We start from the raw sequence: 23,067 nt of genomic DNA, 5'->3' as shown, positions 1-23,067 counted from the left end.
GAGCAAATCATTCATCAATAGCCATTAGTGCTGCCAATGGAACTCACAGGAGTAGCTAAAAATGCCAAATATTTCTGGGGTTGTGATGAAAGTCATTTGCAGTATATTTGGTTTTGTTGATCAACTGGCTTACAGAGTGATGGAAAATATTACAAAAGGTTGAAAAAACCCACTGACAAAATGTTTTCAAGAAATTAGGGGGAAATGTGAAAGTATCCTGTATTTCAGACCTCCACTAAAAAAATCTCCTAGTCCTGGAGACTGGATTAGCCAAGGACCACAGAGGGGCTGTTGTTTCTCTGCTGGTTTCTGACAGCTTTTGTGAAGAATATCAGTTCATTCAGTCTTGTTATGAACCTCTGCAAGTATAAAGCCTCCACAGCCTTGTTTTGGTCCAGCAGCAGTGTTTGTCCACCCTCATGGTGAATGGTTTTTTCCTGCTATCCTGTTGGGATAACCCTTCCTGCAGCTCCTCTGCCATCTCCCACCCTTGCTGTTCAGGTCTGGGAGGGCTTTGGCTCTGTCTCCTCCCCATGTCCTGCCAATCCTCCACCTCCTCACACCATCTCTGCAGCCAGGACAATGCACCCAGAGCTCACCTGGGCTGCAGCCAACTTTCTAAAGAGCCATTTTCAAAGATCATCCCTTGAAACTCGCCTGAGGGCAAGGGTCAGACAATCACAGGATGGTTTGAGTTGGAAGGGGCCCTAAAGATCATCCAGCCATGGGCAGGGACAGTTTATCCTGTCCAAACAGTTTATCCTGCTCCAAACCCCGTCCAGCCTGGCCATGAATATTCCAGGGACGGGGCAGCCACAGCTTCCCTGGGCAATGGACAGCAGCTGCAGGCACACAGAATCCTTTATGCAAACAGCACCAGGCACTGGAGATCCAGGATCCTCATCCAGAGTGGCGCATTCCAGAGCTCCTAGATTACCTCAGAGTGAGATCCAGCCCTGGACAAGGGACGTGTGGTCCTTGGGAGCAGAGACAGAGCTGCCTGAGCTGAGCAGAAGGACAGATTAGACTGGATCATCCCCCTGAGTCTGTGACCCCGAAAGGACAGGGACCATATGCTTCCCATCTGGTGAAGCTCTGTGGAAGAGGGAGTGGGCACAGGGTGCTGCTTCGAGTTGGAGAAAGGGGGAGTGATTTGCTGGAGGAGATTGAAATCTGTGTTTGCCCAATTATCAGCTGCAGTGCTTAATCACTCTGCCCTGGATCTCCCCGGCAGCCGCAGGGGCAGTCGGGTGTGGGGGTGGGAGGCAGATAGGATTTAATAAAGAAGCAATTTTATGAGGAATACTTTGCTTTTGGCACTTTCTGTAGGAGTGGGAAAAATGATCCTTTTTTCTTCGGTAATGCCGGGGAAAGCAGGAAAAGCAGAGCTCCATGTTTCAGCTCCTGAGGGATCCACTCTCTCTCCAGCTCTCAGTGCCTCTCCATCCCATGGAGATCCTGCAAGAGACCCAAGGAGAGGAGCATCAGGGGAGAAAGGGGGGAAAGCCTGTCCCTGCACTGGCCCGGGGTCCCACCTGCAAGGGACAGAGCACCAGGGTCACCAGAGCTGGCCACAGCCCAGAGCCATTCCCAGCAGCCTCACGCCATTACCCAGTAAATCCCAGCAGAGGGGGAAAGGGTTCCATGGACTGAGCCCGTGGGGTTTGGTGCCACTGAGAGGTGGGAGAGCGGAGGAGCTGGGCTGGCAGCTTCCACACCAGGCTGGGAGCTCCACCCCAGCCAATGTCAGCCAGGAGTCCTCACAAGCACAGAGCCTGTCCCCAGCACATTCATCCTCCTTGGGAAGCTTTTGAGTGGCATCCAGTCACAGCCCCTTCTGAACAGCCCAACAAGCTGTGATTTATGTGATGTCTTTGTCCTCAGACACTGCTGTCAGCAGTACCCAGGCTCAGGCAAAGCTGCTGATGCCTGCAGATTTCCAAAGGTGTCTCTCATGGACACGCTGCCCTTGCTGAAGGATAACAAACAGAAGCTTTAGTAAAAGTAGAAATGATGTTTTGGTAATGTTATCCTGTAGCCATGCCCAGCCCCCTCCCCAGAAACCAGAGGTCCCAAGATTTCCAGAACAGAAGAGAAAACAAATTGATAATCTGTCCTGGGCTCCAGAGATTCTCCTGCAGCAGGAGAAAATATGTGATGCTTTCTCAGCAGCTACTCACAGGATCCCTTTTCCTAAACTGTCAGAATGTTCAATATCTCCCATGCACCCAAAGCAACAGAATAGCTTTCTCAGCATTAAATGGGAAAAAAATCACTACCGACCAAATTATGGTTTGGGTTTGGGTTTTTCCCTGCAGGAAAAATCAGTGTTTGAGCAGTATTCACTGGACAGAGGAGCAGCTGATCCCTGCACACTGCTCTCACCTTGCTGATGCAAAAGGGCTTGGTCTGGCTCACACACTTTCCAAACCACCTTGGATATCATGGGCAAGGTCTTGGCTACACCTGCAAGATCCAGGCCTGGCAGGGAACACAAATTAAGGCACTTTTAAATCCAACACAAGAAGCATTTTGGACCCGAAAGAGCTTTGAGCATCTTGGGAACTGGTTTTTGTGACATCTCTAGGTTTCACATTTGCATCTGCCTTTCTCCAAGTTTCACCCATCCCACCCACTGCAGGGCAGAGCAAAGTGCCCAGCTGCCCTGCTGAGATCCTGAGCCCTGAGGAGCCTCTGGTGCTTCAAGAATCCCAGGGAAGGTCCCCACAGCCTCCACCAAGGGACTCGGGGATGCCACCAGCACAGGGCCATGGTGCAGGCCTTGGTCAGGTCATTCCTTGGGGAAAGGGCTGGGAGTGCACAAGGAGCTCTGCTCCTGCTTCAGCCCATTCTCTCTCTGGTCCAGGAAAGGCTGGAAAATGTGAACCACCCCTCATGAGCTTGTTGGAAAACACCATTATTTGGAAGAGGTTTAAGAATCATTTGTGACTTCTAAGCTGTGATTCATGATCATCTGGGTCTGGTTTGTGATCTTTGAATGCTTTGGACTGGTGATTCTGTTGGTTTCCTGAGGCACTGGTGGCTTTCTCTTTGTACATCAAGTCTCCACAAAAAGACAAATTCCAGCCCTGGTTACAACAAGTGATCCTCCAGCCTGTCATGGAGGGACCATCACAGGGAAATAGGTAGTTTCCCAGATTTTTAATTCCCCTGCAATGTAATTTTTTATCCCTTTGCAGCACTTTATTACTGAAATGAATGTAACTTGAAAACATTCAGGTTTGGCCAAAAGACAACACAGAAATTCATCCTGCAGAAGGAGAATCATCTCTTCCTGCTGCTCTACCTGGGGGCAGCCCTGGCAGTTCAATTTGCCTCCTTACCCACTGCCCCTTCCCTCATGCCTTGTGCAGCATCAATTCTCTCTCCAAGGGCTCCCAGCACCCAGGAGGAGACACCACCAGCAACTGCAGAGATTTGTGTCCCAGCCCATGTGTGGTGGCCACCACCCAACAGGGTGGCCGAGGGGACACCATCCCATGCCAGGGACCCTCCTGTCCCCTCCGTTTCTCCACGGCAGGCTCAGCAAGTCACACAGCATGGCTGGCAGAGCCACCTGACTCATTCCTCTCGACTCCTCCAGCTGATGTGTTTGGAGGAACACGCTGCTCTGACAAGGTGACACATCCTGAGAAAGCCCACACTGCCGAGCAGGAGCGCCCAGTGCAGCAGCAGCACTCGCAGCTCTTCTTCATTCCTCCCCACTCAAATGAGCCCCAAGCATTCCTGTTTGATTTTCCTGAAGGAAATCGAGTTGTTGTCAATCAGGAGAGAGGAGCCCTGAAATCCCCTGGTTTTGAAGGCGTCTCATAAAGGCACAGCTGTCAGTGGAGACGCTTGGAAAGGAAGAGCATTTGCTAAGGGAGAAACTGCATTAAAACCCAAGTGTGCCTGCTGTTCAGCTGCAGCCTATGCTGGAATCTTCTTTTGGCAGAGGCAACTGCCCTTGAGTCTGTTGGTTTGGCTCAATTCGTTGTGGAATAATTAAGTTCAGTCCATTGCACTGCATAATCTGGAGTTTCTTCAACCTTCCTCAGTAGCAAAGTACTTAATCTCATCCAGCTCTGGGAGCACTTGGGAGCATGAAAATCAGCCAGTGCAAAGCTGTCAGGAGCCTCAGCAGTAAGAAGATGAAGAGAGGAGTGTCCAGGAGGCAGGGGAAGGTCAGCCTGTGCTTTGATGCCTCTGGCTCCTGGAGGGAGGAGAAAACCATGGCATCACACCCCCTGAAATGTCCCAGGAGCCAACACAGAGCTGCCACCTGCAGAGCATAAACAGTGAGGATGTACCCGTCAAACTCCAGTCTGGAAATGCGCCTGGATGTTTCCAAGGAATCTGAGGGAAAACGTTTCTGTTCCTGGACAATCCAAACTATCACATTGCCAGGCTACAGCAAGGATCTTCAAACTGAAAAACGTGTTTTACCAGGAGTGGGCAAGCCCCAAACATCAGAGAAACTCCTTTCAGCACTGTTCTATTTACATGTCTTGGATTGAAGAGGAAAAAAAACAGGGGACAGTGTTGGACTGAGGGGAACCTCTTTTAGCTGTGAAAAATTATCCCTCCCTTGCTCCTCAGAGGGTGATAACATCACCTGAACCACTGTCCCAGGCACACTAAAGGATTGTTTTCTGTGCTCAAAGGTCCACTAACACCCAGCCCAGCTCCTGAGAGCTGCTGAGCAGTCATACCCAAAGCCAGCTCTACTCTCTGAATTAATAAAATAACAGATGCCACCAGGAGCTGTTCTTTCTGCCCCATGTTGCAGGTCAGCCCAGGGAGAGCAGAGGGAAACCCAGTCAAGAGGGAGGAATCAGCCCATGACCACTGAAGCAAAATCAAAAGAGATGTTTATGGCAGGGGAAAGCACCCTCCAGAGCCACACTGGGAATGGGGCATCCATCCCTTGGACAATGGAGCAGCTGCCAATGGAGCTGAGATTTCTCCCTCTCAAACAGCTCTTGAATTGCTCTTGGCATTGACTTTTTCCTGTTCAGCTAATTAAAAATCTGTCTTTGAGTCATAAGCCCCCATTAGTAATAATTTGCTTTGCACTTCTCCAGTGATTTATGGCTGAGATATCAAAGTGCTTTAGAAACATTAATTAATCCTTCTAATCCCCGGGGGACTGATCCACTCTCTGCAATGCACCACTGGTGGTGTAAGTGTGGGAAATCCCCAGGGTTTACTCCCAATGCAGGCAGGGAGAGGGGAAGGGAGCAGCATCTGACCCAGCCGCTCATTTCAGCTGCTGTCTGCAGTCGGAGATGTGCAGTCAGAACAGCAGCCCTGGATCCGCAGCCACGAGCAAGCCCAAGGCACAGCTCTGGGTGCTCTCAGAGCCATCCTTGCTCCCATTCCTGCCTGCCCAGGGAGGGCAGGGGGGCTGCAGCCCCCCAGTCTGCTCTGTGATCACAGCAGGGAAGGTGTGTGTGGATCAAAGCCATCTTCACCCCGAGGTGGCTCCAGCAGAGAGCTTCACCCTGCATGGGCAGCAGCAGGGTCATTCATCAAAGCCACAGTGCTGCTGACTGCACTTCCCTGTCCTGCCCTTTTCTGCAATCTTGGTTCTTTGTTGCTTTATCACAGGAGTGCAGACCCAGGGCTGACCCCCACACCTGGGACAGGGCCCCAGCCCTTGCTGCAGATAAGGATGATTTCCTCCATTGGCTTGGCACAGCTTTCATCCCTGCGCCCTCCAATGAGCCAGGTGCCACCTGGTGCTGTCCCCACGCTCTGAATGTTGTCACCACAGCCCTGCAGGGTGGAGCTGGCTCTGTGGTGTGCTGCCAGCAGTGGGGAAAGGTATAAAGGTCCCAGCAGAGTGCCAGAGTCAGGATCTCTGACACACCCAGCGGTGTCCCAGTTTCCCTCTGCTGTGCTCGGTAGAACATCACCTCCACCATGAAGGTAGCTGGTGTTTTCCTGCTCCTCTCCCTGGCACTCTTCTTCTACCAAGGTGAGTCCAACATTTTGCTTAGGAGCTATTTCCTCTCCTTGCTAAAGCTCCCAGGTTGGGAAGGTGAGTGTGGGAAGATTCCAGCTGGTGCTGGGACCTTGCTGTGGCCCTGGGCAGGGAATGCTGCAATGGCCAGTGTGCATTACACCTGTACCTCTGCATTAAACCTGTAGCCTTTCAAAGGCTTTGAAAGGGTGCACTTGCTCCCAAAAGTGAGCAGACCTGCTGCTCTTTCTTCAGGGGTGGGATTTGTCCTGTAACTGGTGATTTCTAGGACAGTGTGATCCTTTCAGAGTGAATAGGTGCTATTCTGGTTTTAAAAAAGCAAATCCAAGAAGACAGGAAATGAATCTATGCAAGGGAAAATGCAGCTCTCACTACCAAAGCCAATGTTTAAGCCAACTGTGTTTTCAAAATCCCATATGGTGCAGAGGGATGAGAACACGAACTGTTGCTGCTCCTCAGGTCCTGCTTTAGTGGGCTCATTCCAAACAGGAGGGTGCTTCTGAAGCAGGTCCTCTGCCATCCTGTTTACTGCACAGAGGCTGCCATTGCAGGGCTGTCTGAGCACAAAATCTGGGCTCATTTCAGATGAGCTGAGCACGTAGTGAGCTGCAGCTCCTGGGTCTGGAGCAGTGCTAGCCCAAAGTAAAACCACTGAAATATTAAACAGTGTGGCTACCAGCTCCTCAGCACCAAAATGCTTCACGGCCACTGGGCTGTGCTGGTTGTTAACACAGATGTAGTATAAATCCTCCATGTAGATGACTTCTGGGTTTATAAAAAAACCCAGGATTATCTTCGCAGTTGTGTCTTTTGCCAAAAAAAACTTCAGGTTGTTTTTCAAAACACACCCAGCACTTGTTCCACCCTTGTGATCCCAGCTGCCAGCTCAGCTTCTCCATGGGGAAACCCAAAGTCATGGCTTGATCCCACCAGCTTTGATGTGAGACCTCAGGGTCTCCTTCTAGTAGAGACTTCCAACAACTTGTCTTTTGCTCTGCTTGCTTGTGGTAAAAATGGAATAACAGTAGGAAAATCGCCCTGGATTTTCTGCAGCACCTGTCCAGTGGCAGCAGGAGTTTCTCAGGCACTCATGAACATGTGGTAAGACAGGACAGAAGCCACCTTAGCTCCCTGACAGCTGGCAGGTGACATCTCTGGAAGTGCACTTTGCCTTGCATCATTACATGTTCCTGCCAGGGGAAGGAGGGTGACACAGCAGGGAAGGATTCAGCTGGGAAACGTGGGCGATCCAAGGGAAGAAATTATTTTCTAGGACAAAGGTGTTTGAGTGAAGACACGCAGTCCTCAGCCTAAACTGTCTGTATTCTGTCCCCTTGAAACCAGCCTGAGTGATGGGTGCTAAGGTTCTTCTCTCCCTCTCTCTCTCTGTCTCTCTCTCCTCTTTCTCTAGGAAATGCCGAGATGGATGCAGCCTCTTTCAGGGGAACCGAGGTAAAGTTTCCTCTTTCACATGGCACAAGTGAGACAGCACTAATCCAAACACTGGGGAGCCACCTCTGCTAAATACAGTGAAGCAGAGCGGGTTGACAGCCCAAAAATGCCAGTGCCCTTCCACCTGCAACATCCCAGTGATGGTACTGGTTTTCCACTGCATTTCCCCCAAACACTGCAAGAAAAGCTCCTAAAAGGCCAAATATTGCTGTTTCCTGCCAAGAAAGTCAGGAGTCCCCTTTAGTCTCTGGCTGGCAAGTGTGAGGACAGGTATTGCTGTGGCATAAAAATAAAACAGAAACATGCTCAGGCAGCGCCCATAGAGCACTATTTACTCTGGACTGTCACTCCCAAGGGTGTGCAGCAGAGCCAGGTGGAGTTCAGCTGGCCAAGGGACGTGGTGGCAGATGGTCCCAGTGTTTCTGAGAGCTCACAGCAGAGCTCTGAGGATGGGTTACAAAGACAGACAAAATGTGCACCTCTCTGGGAAAGCAAAGCTCCTTTGCTAAATTGAGAAGAGGCTTAACATTTTCCAAATTAACCTTTTGTGCCTCCAGCCATCTTGTGAGAATTTCAACCTGGGGAGAGGGTGTACAAGGGAGTTTGACCCCATCTGTGGCACGGATAACCTCCTGTACAGCAACGAGTGCCTGCTGTGCCTGCACAACCTGTGAGTATCTGGAGCTGCTGCGAGCCTAAATGCCACAGAGATGAGGGCTACCACACACAGATATCTGGGATTTCCTAGAAAGAAAGCTGCCTGCACACAGCTGGGTGGAGTTTGGGCAGTGAGCCCAGCACATCTGGCACAGGTCTGGCCTCCTGCCCAGCTGCTGCTCCCGCTGCTCTGAGCATGTGGGCTCCAGCTGAGCAATCCTGTGAGGCTCCAGATGAGGAATCCTGTGCAGCTCACAGCACACACGCTGCCCACGAGCAAAAATCTCCCCACACCTGCAGCTGCCAAGCAGCAGCCAGAGCTGGCAGGCATCCAGGACCTCAGACAAATGGCAGAGTCCTCCAAGCCTGCCCAGATCTAGCACGCGGGCTGAAGAATATTTTTCCAGATGACCTCAGATGTGTGGTGGCTGAGGGAAAAAACTGTGTTTTTTCACCCCAGAAATTTATGGCTGAGCTCTGCTTTCTGTCTTCTCTGCATATGAAAGGACACAGTTTGCTCTGGGTATTTTTAAGAATGAGTTTTATATTTAATCTGTGCTGGTGCCAGATTGCACTGTTCTAGCAGAAGGCCAGGTCCAAATGCTAAGGGTGTCTCTGGCAAGACTTGATACACTTCATCTGGCTTGGGCCCTAGGTAATTTAAAATATATTTATACATTGGAAGCACTCTGTGTCAGACAAGGGAAGGAATTACTTCCAACTCAATGCTATTAAGTGGTTCAAAAATCTCTTTTGGGAAGATTGAGTCTTATCTGGAGCCAGATGCCCCAGTCTGCAGGGCTAAGGGAGCTTCACCCTTGGCTTCACCTGGTGTAGGCAGGGATTTCTGGTGATCAGGCTCACAGGCCCATCTGCCATCATGTAGCAGAAGCTCAAAGTCCAGCTTTTCTGTCTCTGGATGCGTGGGTTTGTGGAGCCAAAATTCTGCTTTCAGGAGCATTGCCTCCCTGCTAACTCTGCAGGAGCAAGGAACAGAATCCAGATCACCAGGAAAAAACAAAAAGAGCCTGGATAAATATTGTCAGTTGGGTTGTCCCCTCTTTGCTTCATTAACCCAGGCTGCTGCCACATATTCTGCAGCATTTGCTGGTTCACCTTTCAAGGCTGAGCGTGATGCAGTCAGGCAGAGAGAGGCTGAGTGGGATCTCCTCAGCAGAGGCACCACAGTTAATGACCCAGCACAGCCTGGCAGGGTGGTAATGACCCTGCTGGAAGCCAGCAGCCCAGCACCAGCTGTCCCTGCATTGTGCAACAGATGGGGGTGGGAGGTTCATCAGACACAACATCATTAGGGCTCTGGCCATGGACCAAGAGCAGGGTAAAGTGAGGGAGGAGGGCTCCACAGTCAGCTGGGCAAAGTGGCATCCAGGATGTTCCATCTCCCCAGAGCAGGGCAGAGAGCAGCTTCACAGGGGATGGGAGCCCACAAGATGGGAAATTGGGGTACAAGAAGGGAAATTGGGGCACAAGAAAGGGAAAGACTGAGCTGGTGGTGGATTCAGAGCCGGGCAGGAGTCAGAGGAGGGATGGGATGGATGAGAAGCTGGTGCTGCATCTGCCTTGTGTTGACAGGCACTGCATTCCCAGAGCTCCCAAAACTCCTTCTTGTGCAAGCTCTGAGCAGCTGCAGCTGGAAATGTGCTGCTCCTGTGGGCCCCAGCCCCGAGCCTTGCAGCTCCCCTGTTCTGTTCCCCAGTGATGGCATTCTGAGGTTAGAAGCAGCCTCTTGGCCAGGGCCATCTGGGCTCTGGAGCTTTATTCAGGGCTCTGGAGCTGCCTGGTGCCAGATGTCCTGGGGGAGAGATAAATGGAGTGTCCTCATCTCCAAAGCCCTGGCCCGTGGGGACCATTCAGCCAGGAGGCAGGATGAAGTGTCATTTGCAGTTCTGTGAGTGCAACTGGCCTGACAGGAGCTGGAAGGCTGCAAGGAGCCTGGGAATGTCTGAGCATCTGGCGGGTCCCCGTGGCAGCGGCGTCTCACTTGTCGCCGTTGGTCACCTCACTGTGACCAGCATGCAAAACGCTTCTTGCAAAAGGAAAATCATTTCACCAGCATTTCTCTAACACACCTGAGAAATGGATCTGTCTTTCCAACGAGGAGAACATCATGATTCCGTGTGAGAATGGAACAATTCATAGGAATCATGTTCACTATAGGGCAAAAAGAAGAAAATAGTTTTTTAAAGATACCTTTTTAATATTTTCCTCACTTTTGCTGCAGAAGCAATCAGGAGGGGAGGCTGGGAGCAGGCCAAACCCAAGTGAGACGCAGTGGCAGTCTTTTGTTTCTAAAACCCTACAAAACAAAATCATAACCTTTATTGTCTGCAGTCAGACAGGCATTGGAGGTGTCTCAGCGCTGTCCTGCAGCACGGAGGTGAATTATCCTGCCAGGAGGTGTCAGAAAGCACTCTTGAGCTTATTGGAATTAATTAACACATGTCCATGGTAACCCTGAACTCCCTGTCAAGAATATGTGGCCTTGCTTGCTGTGAATAACACTTAGATGATGATTTAAGCAGTATTTTCCTCTCTTTCTGCCTTTTGCCCTCTGAGCCAGGCTCTGCTGTGTCTCAGGGACCCGAGGGCAGCCCCCCAACATTTCTAACCTCTCTTGCAGGCAAAGGAACGACCACGTGCGCATCAGGAACAGAGGAATGTGCAAAACTCCCCGCAACAACCTGGCTTAAACTGGGCTGAGAGATCAGGGCACAAAGCTGTCCCCTCACCCATCAAACCCCAATAAAATGGAAGCATCGCCACGTCTTGCGCTGGGATTTCTTACACACACAGCAACCCCCTTTCCCCAACACTCAGAGCACCTTCCTGGAAAATGTGGTTTGTTCTGGTGATGTCTGTAAAGAGCTGGGAGCAAATTACAGACAGAGCCCCAGGGAGGAGGCTGGGATGTGCCCAAGGAGGGAGCCAGGCTCTGCCAGAACAGGGAGGTTCTTTTTTTTGCATCAAGAATTTTGTTTTCCTTTCCTAGATTTCCAGTGTTTGAGCAATAGATTTTTAGCATTCTCATGACCTGCAATTGCATTTGCTAAATACAGGGCACTAAAGGCCTTGCTCCAGAGCCTTTGCTAGGAGAAAGAACCCAACAAGTCCTCTCCATGCTGACCCATCTCCAGCCTTGTCCATGTGCCAGTGCCCCATGACATGGTCCCTGTGCACCAAGAGTCGCCAGCCTCACACTTGTCCTTCAGGTCACAGTTTCCCAGTGCCTCAGAAAACCAAAAAGATTCCATTTTTTCAGGCAAAATTCTAATATTTTTCCCCTCTACTGGTCTTGGTGAGCTTTGCTGCTGGCACTGATGACCTGGCCTGAGGGCTGTGGGCTGGCAGGGTGGGAGATGCCTTTCCAAGAAGGATTTGAAGGTGCTGGTGGAGAGGCTGGACACGAGCCAGCAGTGTGCACTCACAAGCTGGACACCAGCATTGTCCTGGGCTGCATGCAAAGCAGTGTGGGCAGAGGGTGAGGGAGGGGACTCAGCCCCTCTGCTCTGCTGAGACCCTCCCGCAGTGCTGCACAGCTCTGGGGCCCCCAACATGAGAAAAACTTGGGGCTGTTGGAGCAAGCCCAGAGGAGGCCACAAAGACACTCCAAGAGCTGGATCACCTCTGCTACAGAGAACAGGCTGAGAGAGCTGGGAATGTTCAGCCTGGGGAAGAGAAAGCTCCTGGGAGACTTTAGAGCCCATTCCAGTGTCTAAAGGGGAGCCAAGAGAGACTTTTTACAGAGGCTTGGAGCGATGTGACAAGTGGGGATGGCTTCAGACTGACAGAGGGCAGGGTTAGCTTAAATATCAGGAAGATTTTTACCATGAAGGTGGTGAGAAAGTGGAATAGGCTGCCCAGAGTAGTTGTGGAACCCCATCCCCGGAAACGCTCCAGATCAGGCTGGAGGATCAGGCAACCTGGTCTTGCTGAAGACGTCCCTGCCCACGGCAGGGGGTTGGACACGATGCCCTGCAATGCTCCCAGCGCGGCCATTCCGTGGCTCCGCGGCGCCGGAGGGACGCGGAGCGCGGGGCCGGGATGGGAAACGGGTCAGGGATGGGGAGCGGGGCTGGGATGGGGATCGGGTCCAGGATCAGTGCGGGTGCGGGATGGAGCGCGGGTCCGGGATGGAGAGCGGGGCCAGGATGGAGCGGGGTCCGGGGTGGAGCGGGGCCGGGATCAGCACGGGTCAGGGATGGGGAGCGGGGCCGGGATGGGGAGCAGGGCCGGGATGGGGATCGGGTCCAGGATCAGTGCGGGTGCGGGATGGAGCGCGGGAGGCGCTTTCGGCGCTGGAGGCCGCTGTTGCTCCGCAGCCGGGGCCGCTGCCGGAGCCGAGCCCGCAGCTGGATCCGCAGCTGGATCCGCAGCTGGATCCGCAGCTGGCGGAGGCGCGGGGGATGCGCGGCCGGGCGGTGCTGGCCCTGCCAGCCCTGCCCGAGGCTGGGAGCCGCTGAGCTGCGGTGGCCGAGGCCTCGCCAGGTCCCTGTCACCCTCCCGGGACCCACGGGCAGTTTGGGGGATGCTCGGACAGGAGCGGCCCCGGCGGGTGCGCCCTGCGCTGGAGGGATGGGTCAGTGTCACAGCACTGCCGGCTGCTCCTGGAGAGCTGGGCACTCCCTGCTTGTGCCAAAGGCTGTCGTGAGTCAGCCCAAACAGCCTGGGATGGAGCATTTGGAGTTGGGGTCAAACCCTCGTGGGGTTCCCGATGAGTCACAGCCCTGCTGTAAATGACTGTTGGTGTCTGGGGCAAACCCAGCGCTTTGTTCATAGGAAATCCTGGACTTCATTGTGGGTAGAAAGATGAGTTTTCTTTATGAAGTGGCTGAAACAAACACCAAAAAAAAAATTAAAAAAAAAAAAATAAAGCATGATCCATCTGAGAGAGCTCCAGTGCTCATTTCAGATTTCAGATGCAGCTGGAGGGGGGAAGCACAGGCTCCTCTTCTCAGATCTGCCAAAGAGTGTCTGCAGCCGAGGGAGAGATGAAAAACGACTCACTTTGCCCACATGTAAAATTAATGCACTAAAGGTGGTAGTCCCAAATAGGCTCGGGACTGTGAAATGCCTTGACATCTTTGCACACAGGGGATCCTGGAAAGATGCTTCCCACAGCTGGGATATTGCTGATTCTGCTGCATCATAAGAAATGGAGCATAGCTTTTATCCAGGGAGATCTCTGCCAGCGAGGCTGGCAGGAGGGGAGACTGATCCTCCCTACACTTCTTTCACTGCTCTTGGATTTTTTGGCATGGCTAAACCCACCTTAGCCCCAAACTCATCCCGGTTGATTCCTTCCACGCAGCAGAACACTGAAATGTGCACTGAGGCCCGTTTATGCCAAGCAAAACATCTTTCCTGCCCATGCCATTTCTGGGAAGCATCACCCAGTGTTCGCCAGGAGCGTTTCTCTGATGGAGTGAGGTGCTGCCCGAGCCTGCAGAGCAGCAGGTCTCGCCAGCCCGCTCGGCTGAGCACAGCCTGCGTCTCCCCAGGCACTGTTCTGATGAGAACTGGCATTCCTGCTAAATGTCAGCCACATCCGTTTCACAGCAAGGTCCATATCAGCCTGCAGATTATGGGAGGCAGCAGGCCAGGGGCCACTCTGCTGTTGTGCACAGCAGGGGCACATCAGGCAGAGCAGTGGCAACTTTCCAGGAGGGAATTGTTCCTGTTCATATTTCAAATTTGGCTTGAACAAGGGCAAATCTGAGTGCAGGTGCAAAGTTTAGGCTCATCCTCAAAAGCCAGCCTTCTGCCCCCATAAGAGTTTTTCCCGGAAGCTGAGGAAGGGAATGCTTCATCCAAGCTGCTCCTCTGCCATCTGATCCCCAGCAGAGCCTGGAGCTGTCCTGCCAGCAGCAAACCTGACTTTTCTGAGACACCAGCTTGCTTCCCTGCGTCTCCATGATGCTGCTTCCAGTGCTGGTGAGCTGGCAGGGACAAACAAAATGGACAGTGACAGGAGCAATGGCTTCAATTCTTGGTTTCTTTGTGTAAATCACTGCAGCTCTTCGGGCTCCCTCCCAGGGCAGTGCTTCTGGCCATGTGCTTGGAGCCCTGAACACGTTTGAATGATGCAGTGAGGGAAAAACAGGATTTGCCTAATCAGTGGAAGGGCTCAGCCATCCACCTCCCCTCTCCTTCCCTTCTGGCTGCTCCCTGAGGGCTCAGCCAGGGCAGAAAATGAAAAGGCCAAGAGCACATGGTGGGTGAGAACAACAAAGGATGGTACAAAGGGCTCAGAATTTACTGCCCTGAGGAAGCTCAGGCAGAAGAGAGCAACACAATTCCTGCCCCAGCCCCACAATTCCTGCCCCAGTCCCCCAATTCCTGCCCCAGCCCCACAATTCCTGCCCCAGCCCCACAATTCCTGCCCCAGTGCTGCAATTCCTGCCCCAGTCCCCCAATTCCTGCCCCAGTGCCGCAATTCCTGCCCCAGTCCTGCAATTCCTGCCCCAGTGCCACAATTTCTGCCCCAATCCCACACTGCTTGCAATAACAAGTAATTTAGTGACAAAGGGGTAAATTCCCAAAATAACCTCAGTGCCTGAGGCAGCCAGGGCTGTGCAGAGAGCAGGACACCCCCAGGGCCCAGCCCCAGCAGCCTGCCCTGGGAGCACCAGTACATCCTTGGGAGGAGCAGCTGGTTTGGAAGCTGGCAATGCTTCCCTTCCTCTCCTTCCTCCTGCCATCCAGGGGCATCTCCCCTGCAATCCTGCACCAGGATTTGCTGTTTGGGTGGAAGCTTCTCAAAGCAGGGTGGCATCTCTGTGCCTCCAAAGCAGCCCTGGGCACTGCCAAGCCTCAGGAATGTCACAAGAGTGACAGAATCCAGACAGCTGAGGACAGAAGGCCCAGGGGAGCATTTTCAAATCAGGAAAACATGTTTCTTTAAATTGAGACTTTTCTGCCAGTAAAAATTCTTGTAAAATTCAGCCTGGGAAGCCCTTCCCCCTCCACCTTCTGGAGCACTTTCCTGAAGCTCCCACCTGGGAGGCAATATCTATTTCCACTGCCAGTGGCATTTGACTTCATGATGTCATGGCAGCATACTGTGAATTCAGCTTTAGAACTGGACTGAGGGACTTCAGTGAAATGCAAGACCCAAGCTGAGAGGAAGCCCTGACTTTTGGGTAGTTGCAAAACATTCTTGTGTCCAGGCCTGCTTGGGAGAGTCAGCTTTGGTACCACCCTTGCCCACTGCAGCCTTCCCCAACATTCCCCCGATAAGAAGGCTTCTATTTCAGCCACATTTTCCACATCAGGTTTGTTTTTCCTGTCTGTAAATCAGCAGAGCCTTCCTCAGATTTGCTGCAGCTGCCAGAGGGCACTTTCCACGAGGCATGATCAGTTCTAGGAGACTTGTTTTGGGGGAGCTGGATTAAACTCATTTTGTTGGGCTGGCAAGGAGAGCTCCCCCTTGCAGACACCCCACGGGAGCCCATCTGCTGCTGGAAAGGCTCCTGTGTGCTCTGATGCTCCCACGTGCCACCTCCCAGATCTGCCCTTTGGCAAAGGATGCAGACAGAGGTGCCCCAGTGCCCAGAGCAGGGCACAGATCCAGAGCCTGCTCTCCTTGATGGGTACAGAGCCACTTCAGCTGCTGCTGTTGTGACAGCCTCAACGAGAGATGTCAGCAGTGCCAGCAAATGCAAACAGTTTTGTCATGGTGGGGAGGCAGCTGCCAGCCCAGCACAGCAGCACTGCCGTGGCACAGGGTCACCCTGCCAAGCTTGAGGCCAGGGAAGGAAATACCAATTGGTTCCACCCGAGTGGGAAATGACACTCTTAATACTCTGCAAAGGAAAAGTCTGACTGAAATGGAAGGAGGCTTTTAAACTGCAAATTTCCTTTCATCTAAACCACAGCTCGGGCTACGTAGGGAAAGAGCTGTCCTTGGCAAATGTGTGGGAATGAGCTGGAAGTGGCTCTGCACTGACACAGAGGGGTGTCCCCAGGGCTTGGTGGGGCTGGAGGGGGATCGTGGCAAAATTAGAGAGTGGACACTTCTCAGAGGCAGGCTGAAACCACCCTGATAACCACAGACATGGCACAAATAGCCACAACTGCAGCTGCACATTTGAAGTGAGATCTCAGCTTTTGCTTTCTAATGTCTCTGAGCTGTTACAGAGATGTCAGATGACAGCAATAGTTTGCATTTCTCCCTATCAAAGGACAGGAGCTTCCAGGAGCCGGGAGCATCCAAAGTGCTCCGCAGAGAGCGAAGCAGCCCTGCCAATGTTTCAGCACTACTTTTCTGGCCTTTATCTTTCATCAGGCACACTCCACGTACAGCAAGGACAGCAGGGGCTGGAAGGGGCAGCTCTGCATGGTGCTGGCACGTGGAGCTGCGTTCTTTGGGCTCTGCAGGCTGTTGGAGCCCTCCCGGCGCTGCGGTCGGCATTAGCGCGGCAGGTGCACTCAGAGCTGAGCAGCTCTGCTTCCTCCCAGCCAGGCAGCACAGCTCCTGGAAGGCTCCCAGGAAAAGGTCCTGCCCTTCACCTGTGCCAGAACAATAACCTGTTGTCGTGGCACGGCTCAGCAGGGCTGGATTGCAGACTTTTTCCAATAACTTCAGCACTTTTCTTGCTGCAAAAGGGCGCCACAAATAGAAAATCACGTGTGAGGTTTAGCCCAAACAGGCTGCTGGCCTCTGAGAGAAGGCTGGATCCTTCCTGGCACACCTTGGCATGGATTTAGGTGGTGATCCACCCCCACACCTGCGTGGTGGGGTGCTGGGAAGCTCTCCTTTGCTGGCAGATGGTACAATGTGGCTTGAAGCCACAAAGGCATTAGGTCAGTGTAAGTGTCCAGCTTGCAGGTGGCATCACTCTCATGGACTGAGATCTGATGCATTAATCAGTGACCCCCCCATCAGCCCCCTTTTCTGAAGCCATTATCCATACAGAGAGGGAAAGCAGCAGCCTCTCTATGGCCCTATCCCATGCCCTGGGACTCTGTCCCCCACCAATGCCCTCAGATGGTGTTTAACTCCAGAAGCAGGATTCCAGGACCTGGGAGCAAATGCCAGGATGCCTCAAGGTGGGCACAGCAGGGGCTGAGACACAGTGGTGAAAGAGCCAAGGCAGGACTGAAGCATAGGCAAGGCATGGCTGGGGCAGAGAAAGGTGTCCCACAGCCCTTGCACTGATGGCCACATGCTGGGAGTGTCCCAAGGCAGGGAATGAGTTATTGCACATGGCACTGAGATGGCACAGATGCCCGGCTCAGAGTGCCAATGCCTGTGGATTTGGCAGAACTCTGGATCCGGCCCCAGCAAGGCACCACAGGGAGCTGCACCAGCGCTGCTGCAGCTGCTGCTGGGCTGGAAATGCTTCTGGCTGCCCCAGGGCTTGGGCAGGAGTTCTCTCCCTTTCCTCACCCCATTCCTGGTCACAAGCACACAGGAACTGGGTACAGAACCAAAGGGATTGTTCAGTGCATGTTTCCAAGGGTGGTGACTCTCTGGTGGTGGCCTCTGCTGGTTCAGGACGCTGCACCTGCAGCAGCACCAGCCAGGGCAACACAGGAAAACATCTGCACCAGGAGCTGCTCTCCTCCTGCTGACAGCAGAGCCCACACACTGCAAGAGGGGAGGAGAGGTCCTGCCCTGCCAGTGTGGAGGGGCTGTTCTAGGGAACAGCACACACATCCTTCCTGCTGGCAAGTTCCAGGAACCATTCAGACTCAGCTGCAGCATCTTAAACCAAACCAAACCAAACCAGCATAGGACAGAACCCCAGGGTTCTGCCCTCCAGCCCTTCTCCAGCCACTGACATCTCCAGTGCCCGGAGCTCAGCTTCTCCCATTCAATAGGATCTCCTAATTCTGGTGCTCAGAAACAATCACTGACATGCCTGAGCTCTCCAGTTTGCCTGGCAGTGTGAGAGAGACAAGCAGAGCATAGAAACCAAGATAGATTTCAAGGCCAAGGTATTTCTGAGAAAAAACTGAAATAATAAGCATACACTGATTTGGTCATAATGAGTTCACCATTGTTTCTGCTTGAGTCCAGAGCCACAAATAACTCCAACCTCTTGGCAAAGGAAGGAGACTATGCGGTTACAAATGACTTCCCAAAAAGCTATTAAGAAAAGTTCTGTTCACCTCTTTAGGCACTGGGGCAGACAAACTTCTGCTGGTTGCAGCACTGACATGCTCCCTATCCTGATCCAACTCCTTTTAAAGACAAATCCTGCCTTAGAGGCAGCTAACTGACTTCAAAGGCAGGTCCAGGCTTTTCCAGCTCTCTTACAGGCAAAGTGAAGAGTTTGGCCTAAATAGGGCATTGGGACAAGGAAACATATATTTAAAGTTGCATAGTTAAACTGCCATTCTTGAAAATAAGGCCCATGAGAGCAAAGTCACCTCCAGTAGCCATTCCCCACATGGGAAAGGAGCACTTTCCCATAAATACACGTTCCTGTTCATTGGGGCGTGGTGTGCACGGCTTCCATGAGCCACAGCTCGTCACTTTCGGGATTTTGTGCCTATTTCAAGCCCATGATTCTTGCTTGATTGTGCAAAACACTGGTGGGATGACCCACTGAAATCGAAGGAAGGAAATGAGCTCAAGATCTGGGTCTCCAAGGGTTGCAGCTGGAAACAGTGCGGCTGTAATTCTGAAAGCCACCAAGGCTTCCACATCCAAACCCCTGACTGAATATATAATGGCCAGAAAGGTCCTCACCAAAGTGGAAACTGGGAAACAGCACCTTTGTCACCTTATCCCCAGGTAACCCAGCAAACTGCAGGATCACTGCACCACCTTCCACCTGCTGCTGATGGAAGGGTTTGAGTTTGGAGAAGCCTCCAAGCAAGCCCTGGACTGCAGGTCACCAGCCTGCCACGTGTGCTCTGCACAGAAGGGTCAGTGCCACTCCGTGTCCCCGCTGCCCTTGCACTCATTTGGCTGCACCTTGAGAAATCAGCCACAAATCAGACAGGACCACAAGGAGTAGCCAAGCCACACAAGCTGTTTTTCTTCAGCAAAGATAAGGCCAGAGACCAAAAAGGAGCCTCAGAGGAATATTAAAAATATCACTGCAAACTTGTAGCCTGGCAATGTGCCTAATTGGGCACTGCCCACATCGAGAGGAGACATTCCTGTGACAACCTGGTGCTGAGCAACTCACTCGCAGCCTGTAGATGAGATCCTGCACAAACACCTGCCTCTGGAAATCCAGGAGAGGAGGGAGATGTAACAGGAAGCAGCAGGAGACACATAAAATGTAATTTTCTCTTCCTCTGATCGAGCATGTTGAAGAATAGCTTGCCTGTGTTGAGACAGTGTGAAAACCACCTTGTCAATAGACAGAAATCATGGGGTTGTTGAGCCAGTCAGGGCAAGAGGTTTTATTTCTAGACCATCGAGGGAGAAATAATTCTTTAGAAAAATCAATGAAATTTAAATGAGTACATAGGAATGGCTGGTTTAGCCCCAAAGGTCCAGCCAGCCAAGCACTGTGATTCCAGCACAATATGTCCTTCATCAAGAGAACAGACTTGTGCAGCTCCCCAGGGCACCATGACCACGAGAGGTGTGTGGAGATGTGAAGTCCCACAAAACTGATGCCATCCCCTCGGATCCTCCCAGCTCCCCCATGTCCAGCACCAAAATCTGGACATTTTGGGTAGTTTGGGTAGTTCTGCTGGGGGATCTGAGGGCCTGGCCACCCCCTCCACAGTTCAAGTTTGTGGCCAAGGATTTGGGGGCATCACATCCCCTTTGGCAGAGCCAGGCAGGAATTATCTGCCCTGGCAGGGTCACATGCAGAGGGGACAACTGTCCCAGACACCCATCTGGGCCACATCAGCTGGACTGGAGAGCTCAGTCACATTCTGCCACCCCTCCTGAACCTCACAAAAATCACTCTGTGCCACGGGAAAACTGGTGAAGTGTCTGGTGTGCTTCCACAAGGCACAAGGATCCTAATTGAATACCCAGAGGTGCTTTTCTCTGTTCACAGCCTCCATCCTCTCCCCAGCACTCAGCCACCAAGGGCTGTGGTCTCAGCTCAGGGCTGGTTCTGGCCGTGCCTGACTCTGCAGCTCTGGAGCTGAACCCTTCCAAAATGCCATCAGCAGCTGTGCCATCTCTTTAGCTTCAGGGTAATATCACCAATTAGTAAAAATAAAGCTTGAAGGGGCCTAAGGAGGCCAAAGGTGTGTCAGGTGTTTTTCCACTTCCTTTCAAAGGCTTCCAGTAATGGAATTTCTACAACTTCCCCAATAAACCATTTCCCAGCATCTGTGTCTTTCTGGTTTGGCTCGTGATATCTTCTCCTAACCAAGAAAGACACAGAGGAAAAAAACCCAACATTTTCTTCCTTTTTTTCAGTAGCTTTTTACATAATGCAAGATCTTCACATTTATCCTGTTTTGCCTCAATCTTCAGTATACAATTTTCTCCCTCCCTTCCATCTCCTGCTAGGTCAGATGTTCTCTCCTTCTCCCTGTTCCTACTGCTGCCTTCTGCTCTTACCCTAATCCAAACCCAAAATCCGATGCTTGGGGTAAATTCCATCCAGCCTTTTCCACCAGCCCTTCTTATAGGAGACTTTGACCCACAAAGACCATGCATTATTCAGAGCAGTTCTTTGGCATTTCTGCTTCAGTGCCACACAACACAACACTGATCATTTCACCTTTCTAGCTCCTGGCAAAGCCTGTCAAACCTCAGCCTCGCTCATGACCACTCCTTGAACATCCTGAAAGCCGCCGGAGCCCCTCTAAGCCTCACGCTGAGACTCGGTGACTTCCTGCTCTTCCAGCCCAGCCTCTGCAAAGGGAGATGTGAGACTTGTTTGCCCTCCTGCTCTTTAATTGCTGTCCTTGCCCCAGGCGGATCCGTGGAGTCACCAGCCGTGATGAAATCCTGCGTGTCTGTAAATATTTTCCAAAATTTTATTTCCTCCTTAAGACATCAAAAACTAGGTCAAAAAAGAACAACTGGGATATTTAAGAATCAGGTTTGCCTTTGGCTTTTATGATCAAGGATGCTTTTAATATTGAATGTTCAGCTGTCAACATCGGGACCGACTTAATAATAAATGTCTGACATTTCAGTCATTATTCGGAGTTTTTAATCCTTCCCTCCCCTCCAGTGCCTGCCTGTTTACTCAAAGATTCACGTTGGTGTTTGCGCTGGGAGCTGAAATAGGGACGGAGCTGCTGGTAAGTGCCCAGCAGCCTGTGCCAGGCAGGTCAGCGTGGGCAGGGGAGGATGCCTGGGGAGGGCAGTGCTATGGGAACCTGCTAATAACCCCAGCACAGCATCGTGCCTTGCCAGAGCCTGGGCTGGCTGCCGCACGTGGGTCAGAGCTCCTGTGGAGCTCCACGGGAGGGACAGGGGCCAGCTGGGCTCTGCTGCTGCTGCAGGAGCCTCTGCCTTCCTTCCCTTTGTGGCTCCCACACCGCCCCACAGGCGCTGTCCTGATCCTTGGTGGCTCCTTTTTTCTTCTTTCTCTGCCAAAAAAAAATCTCGGCAAGAGTTGTCCGACTTTTTTAGCAGGGCCAGCTTCCCACAGGGAGGTGTGGCCGCTGCAGCATCACTACAAAGGGAGGGAACGACAGGAGGGGACATCTGGAGCCCCAGCACCCCTGAGAGTCATCTGTGGCACCTGGGAGAGTCACACCACACTGCTGCCAGGCCTCTGGTTTTCATAAAACACATTAAAAATGTTAAAGTTCTTTAAATTCTTCTTAGTTCTAAGGTTCTTAATGTGTTCCATGTTTGGGGGATTTTTTTATCTTTATGTCATATATGGCAGCCTAATTACAGTCATTTCACTGCCTCAACCTATGTGAAAGAAGTTGCTGCACATAATTATGTGCACGTAAGTGACACTAATGCCATGTCTAGTGCCACACAGGTACCTGAAGGGGTTAACACCAGGCCAAAACTCACATTTCCAGCAGCTTATCAGATAAGTTGTCCACCCTCTCCATGCCAAGAGACATGTTGTGCTCTGGTATTTTTTGTTATATTTAGCAAAGCTAGAAGGAGTTTTCCTGCAGGTAGTTCCACCCCTCCAAAGGCACTGCAGGCTGGTTTCAGCTTTTTTAGTGATTTGGCTGATCAAGATTTGAAAACCCCACATGATTCTGAGTGTCCTTGAGAAGCTGCAGCGCCACACCACACACACAGGGCGGGTGGGCACAGCCTGTTTTAGGGAAGGATGGGTGCACGCCCAGCTCCACCCATTCACCTCTGTGACTAAAACCCTTTTCTTTACACTAAAGACACAAGCACCAAGCCGAGATCTTTCCATGGCCACGAGCAGTGTCCTGTCATCTTCTCACCCTGCTTCTCCATCCATCCTACAAACCAGGGCGAGGACACACCACCTCCCCAGCCAGTGGGCTCCCGTGTGCCCTGCTGAATGCACACACAGCTCTGTTATGCAAAAGGCAGCACAAAGAGTCCCCTCTGTGCAGCAGCAAACAACACAAACATTCCTAAATGAGACCAGCCAAACCCAGAGGCAGATCCCAGTAAAATCTATAGGGAGATACAAATTATTCCACTGCGTGCCTGACTGCCAGGAGGAGTTTTGCAAATGCTCTAATGAAGTCTGGACTGCACCAAGCCAAGACTGTCAGAAATTAATTCCTAATGGCCTCCTGTATAGAAGCAGCTCTTCATCTGTCTTTTCAGCCAAGTTGCTTGAGTTTGCTTCTTTTCTCTTTAGGAATTAAGCAAACAAGTAATTACATGGGCAGAAATAAAATTAGAAATAAAAAAAAAGAGTTTGAGAGAAAACCCCTCCAGTGGACTGGTGTAGTTGAGGCAAGCAATGGCTGCAGAGGCACCTGCCTCACACAGCCAGGGCTCCCAAGTCAGAGGTTGGTCAATTAGAGCTTTACCAGCAGCAGATTGACTTCAAAATATGCAAAGCAGCTGGCCCTGATACTTGTGTTTTCTTTGTGTAGCCAGTGCTGAC

At 51.8% G+C, this 23,067-nt stretch overlaps 1 protein-coding gene and 1 long non-coding RNA gene across 2 annotated transcripts in view; one reads left to right on the top strand and one right to left on the bottom strand.

Moving 5' to 3' along the window:
- Positions 1–3,530: 3,530 nt before the first annotated feature.
- LOC128944567 (uncharacterized) overlaps positions 3,531–23,067 on the bottom strand; it is a 59,049-nt gene continuing 39,512 nt past the window's right edge. The window contains exon 3 of the long non-coding RNA XR_008483813.1: positions 3,531–4,213. This is a non-coding gene — a long non-coding RNA (uncharacterized LOC128944567). The remainder of the gene's footprint in view (positions 4,214–23,067) is intronic.
- Positions 5,926–10,806, top strand: LOC128944566 (pancreatic secretory trypsin inhibitor-like). Its single transcript, XM_054287879.1, has 4 exons — positions 5,926–5,980; positions 7,398–7,438; positions 7,996–8,108; positions 10,737–10,806. The coding sequence occupies exons 1-4, from the start codon at positions 5,926–5,928 to the stop codon at positions 10,804–10,806; spliced, it is 279 nt and encodes a 92-aa protein (XP_054143854.1).

The sequence above is a fragment of the Melozone crissalis genome, unplaced genomic scaffold (genome assembly GCF_028551555.1).
Source record: "Melozone crissalis strain CALT ecotype California unplaced genomic scaffold, PUWL_Pcris_2 ptg000061l_1, whole genome shotgun sequence".
NCBI classification, from domain to species: domain Eukaryota; kingdom Metazoa; phylum Chordata; class Aves; order Passeriformes; family Passerellidae; genus Melozone; species Melozone crissalis.
Note: the sequence above shows the minus strand (reverse complement) of the source record. Positions and strands in the feature narration are given on the sequence as shown.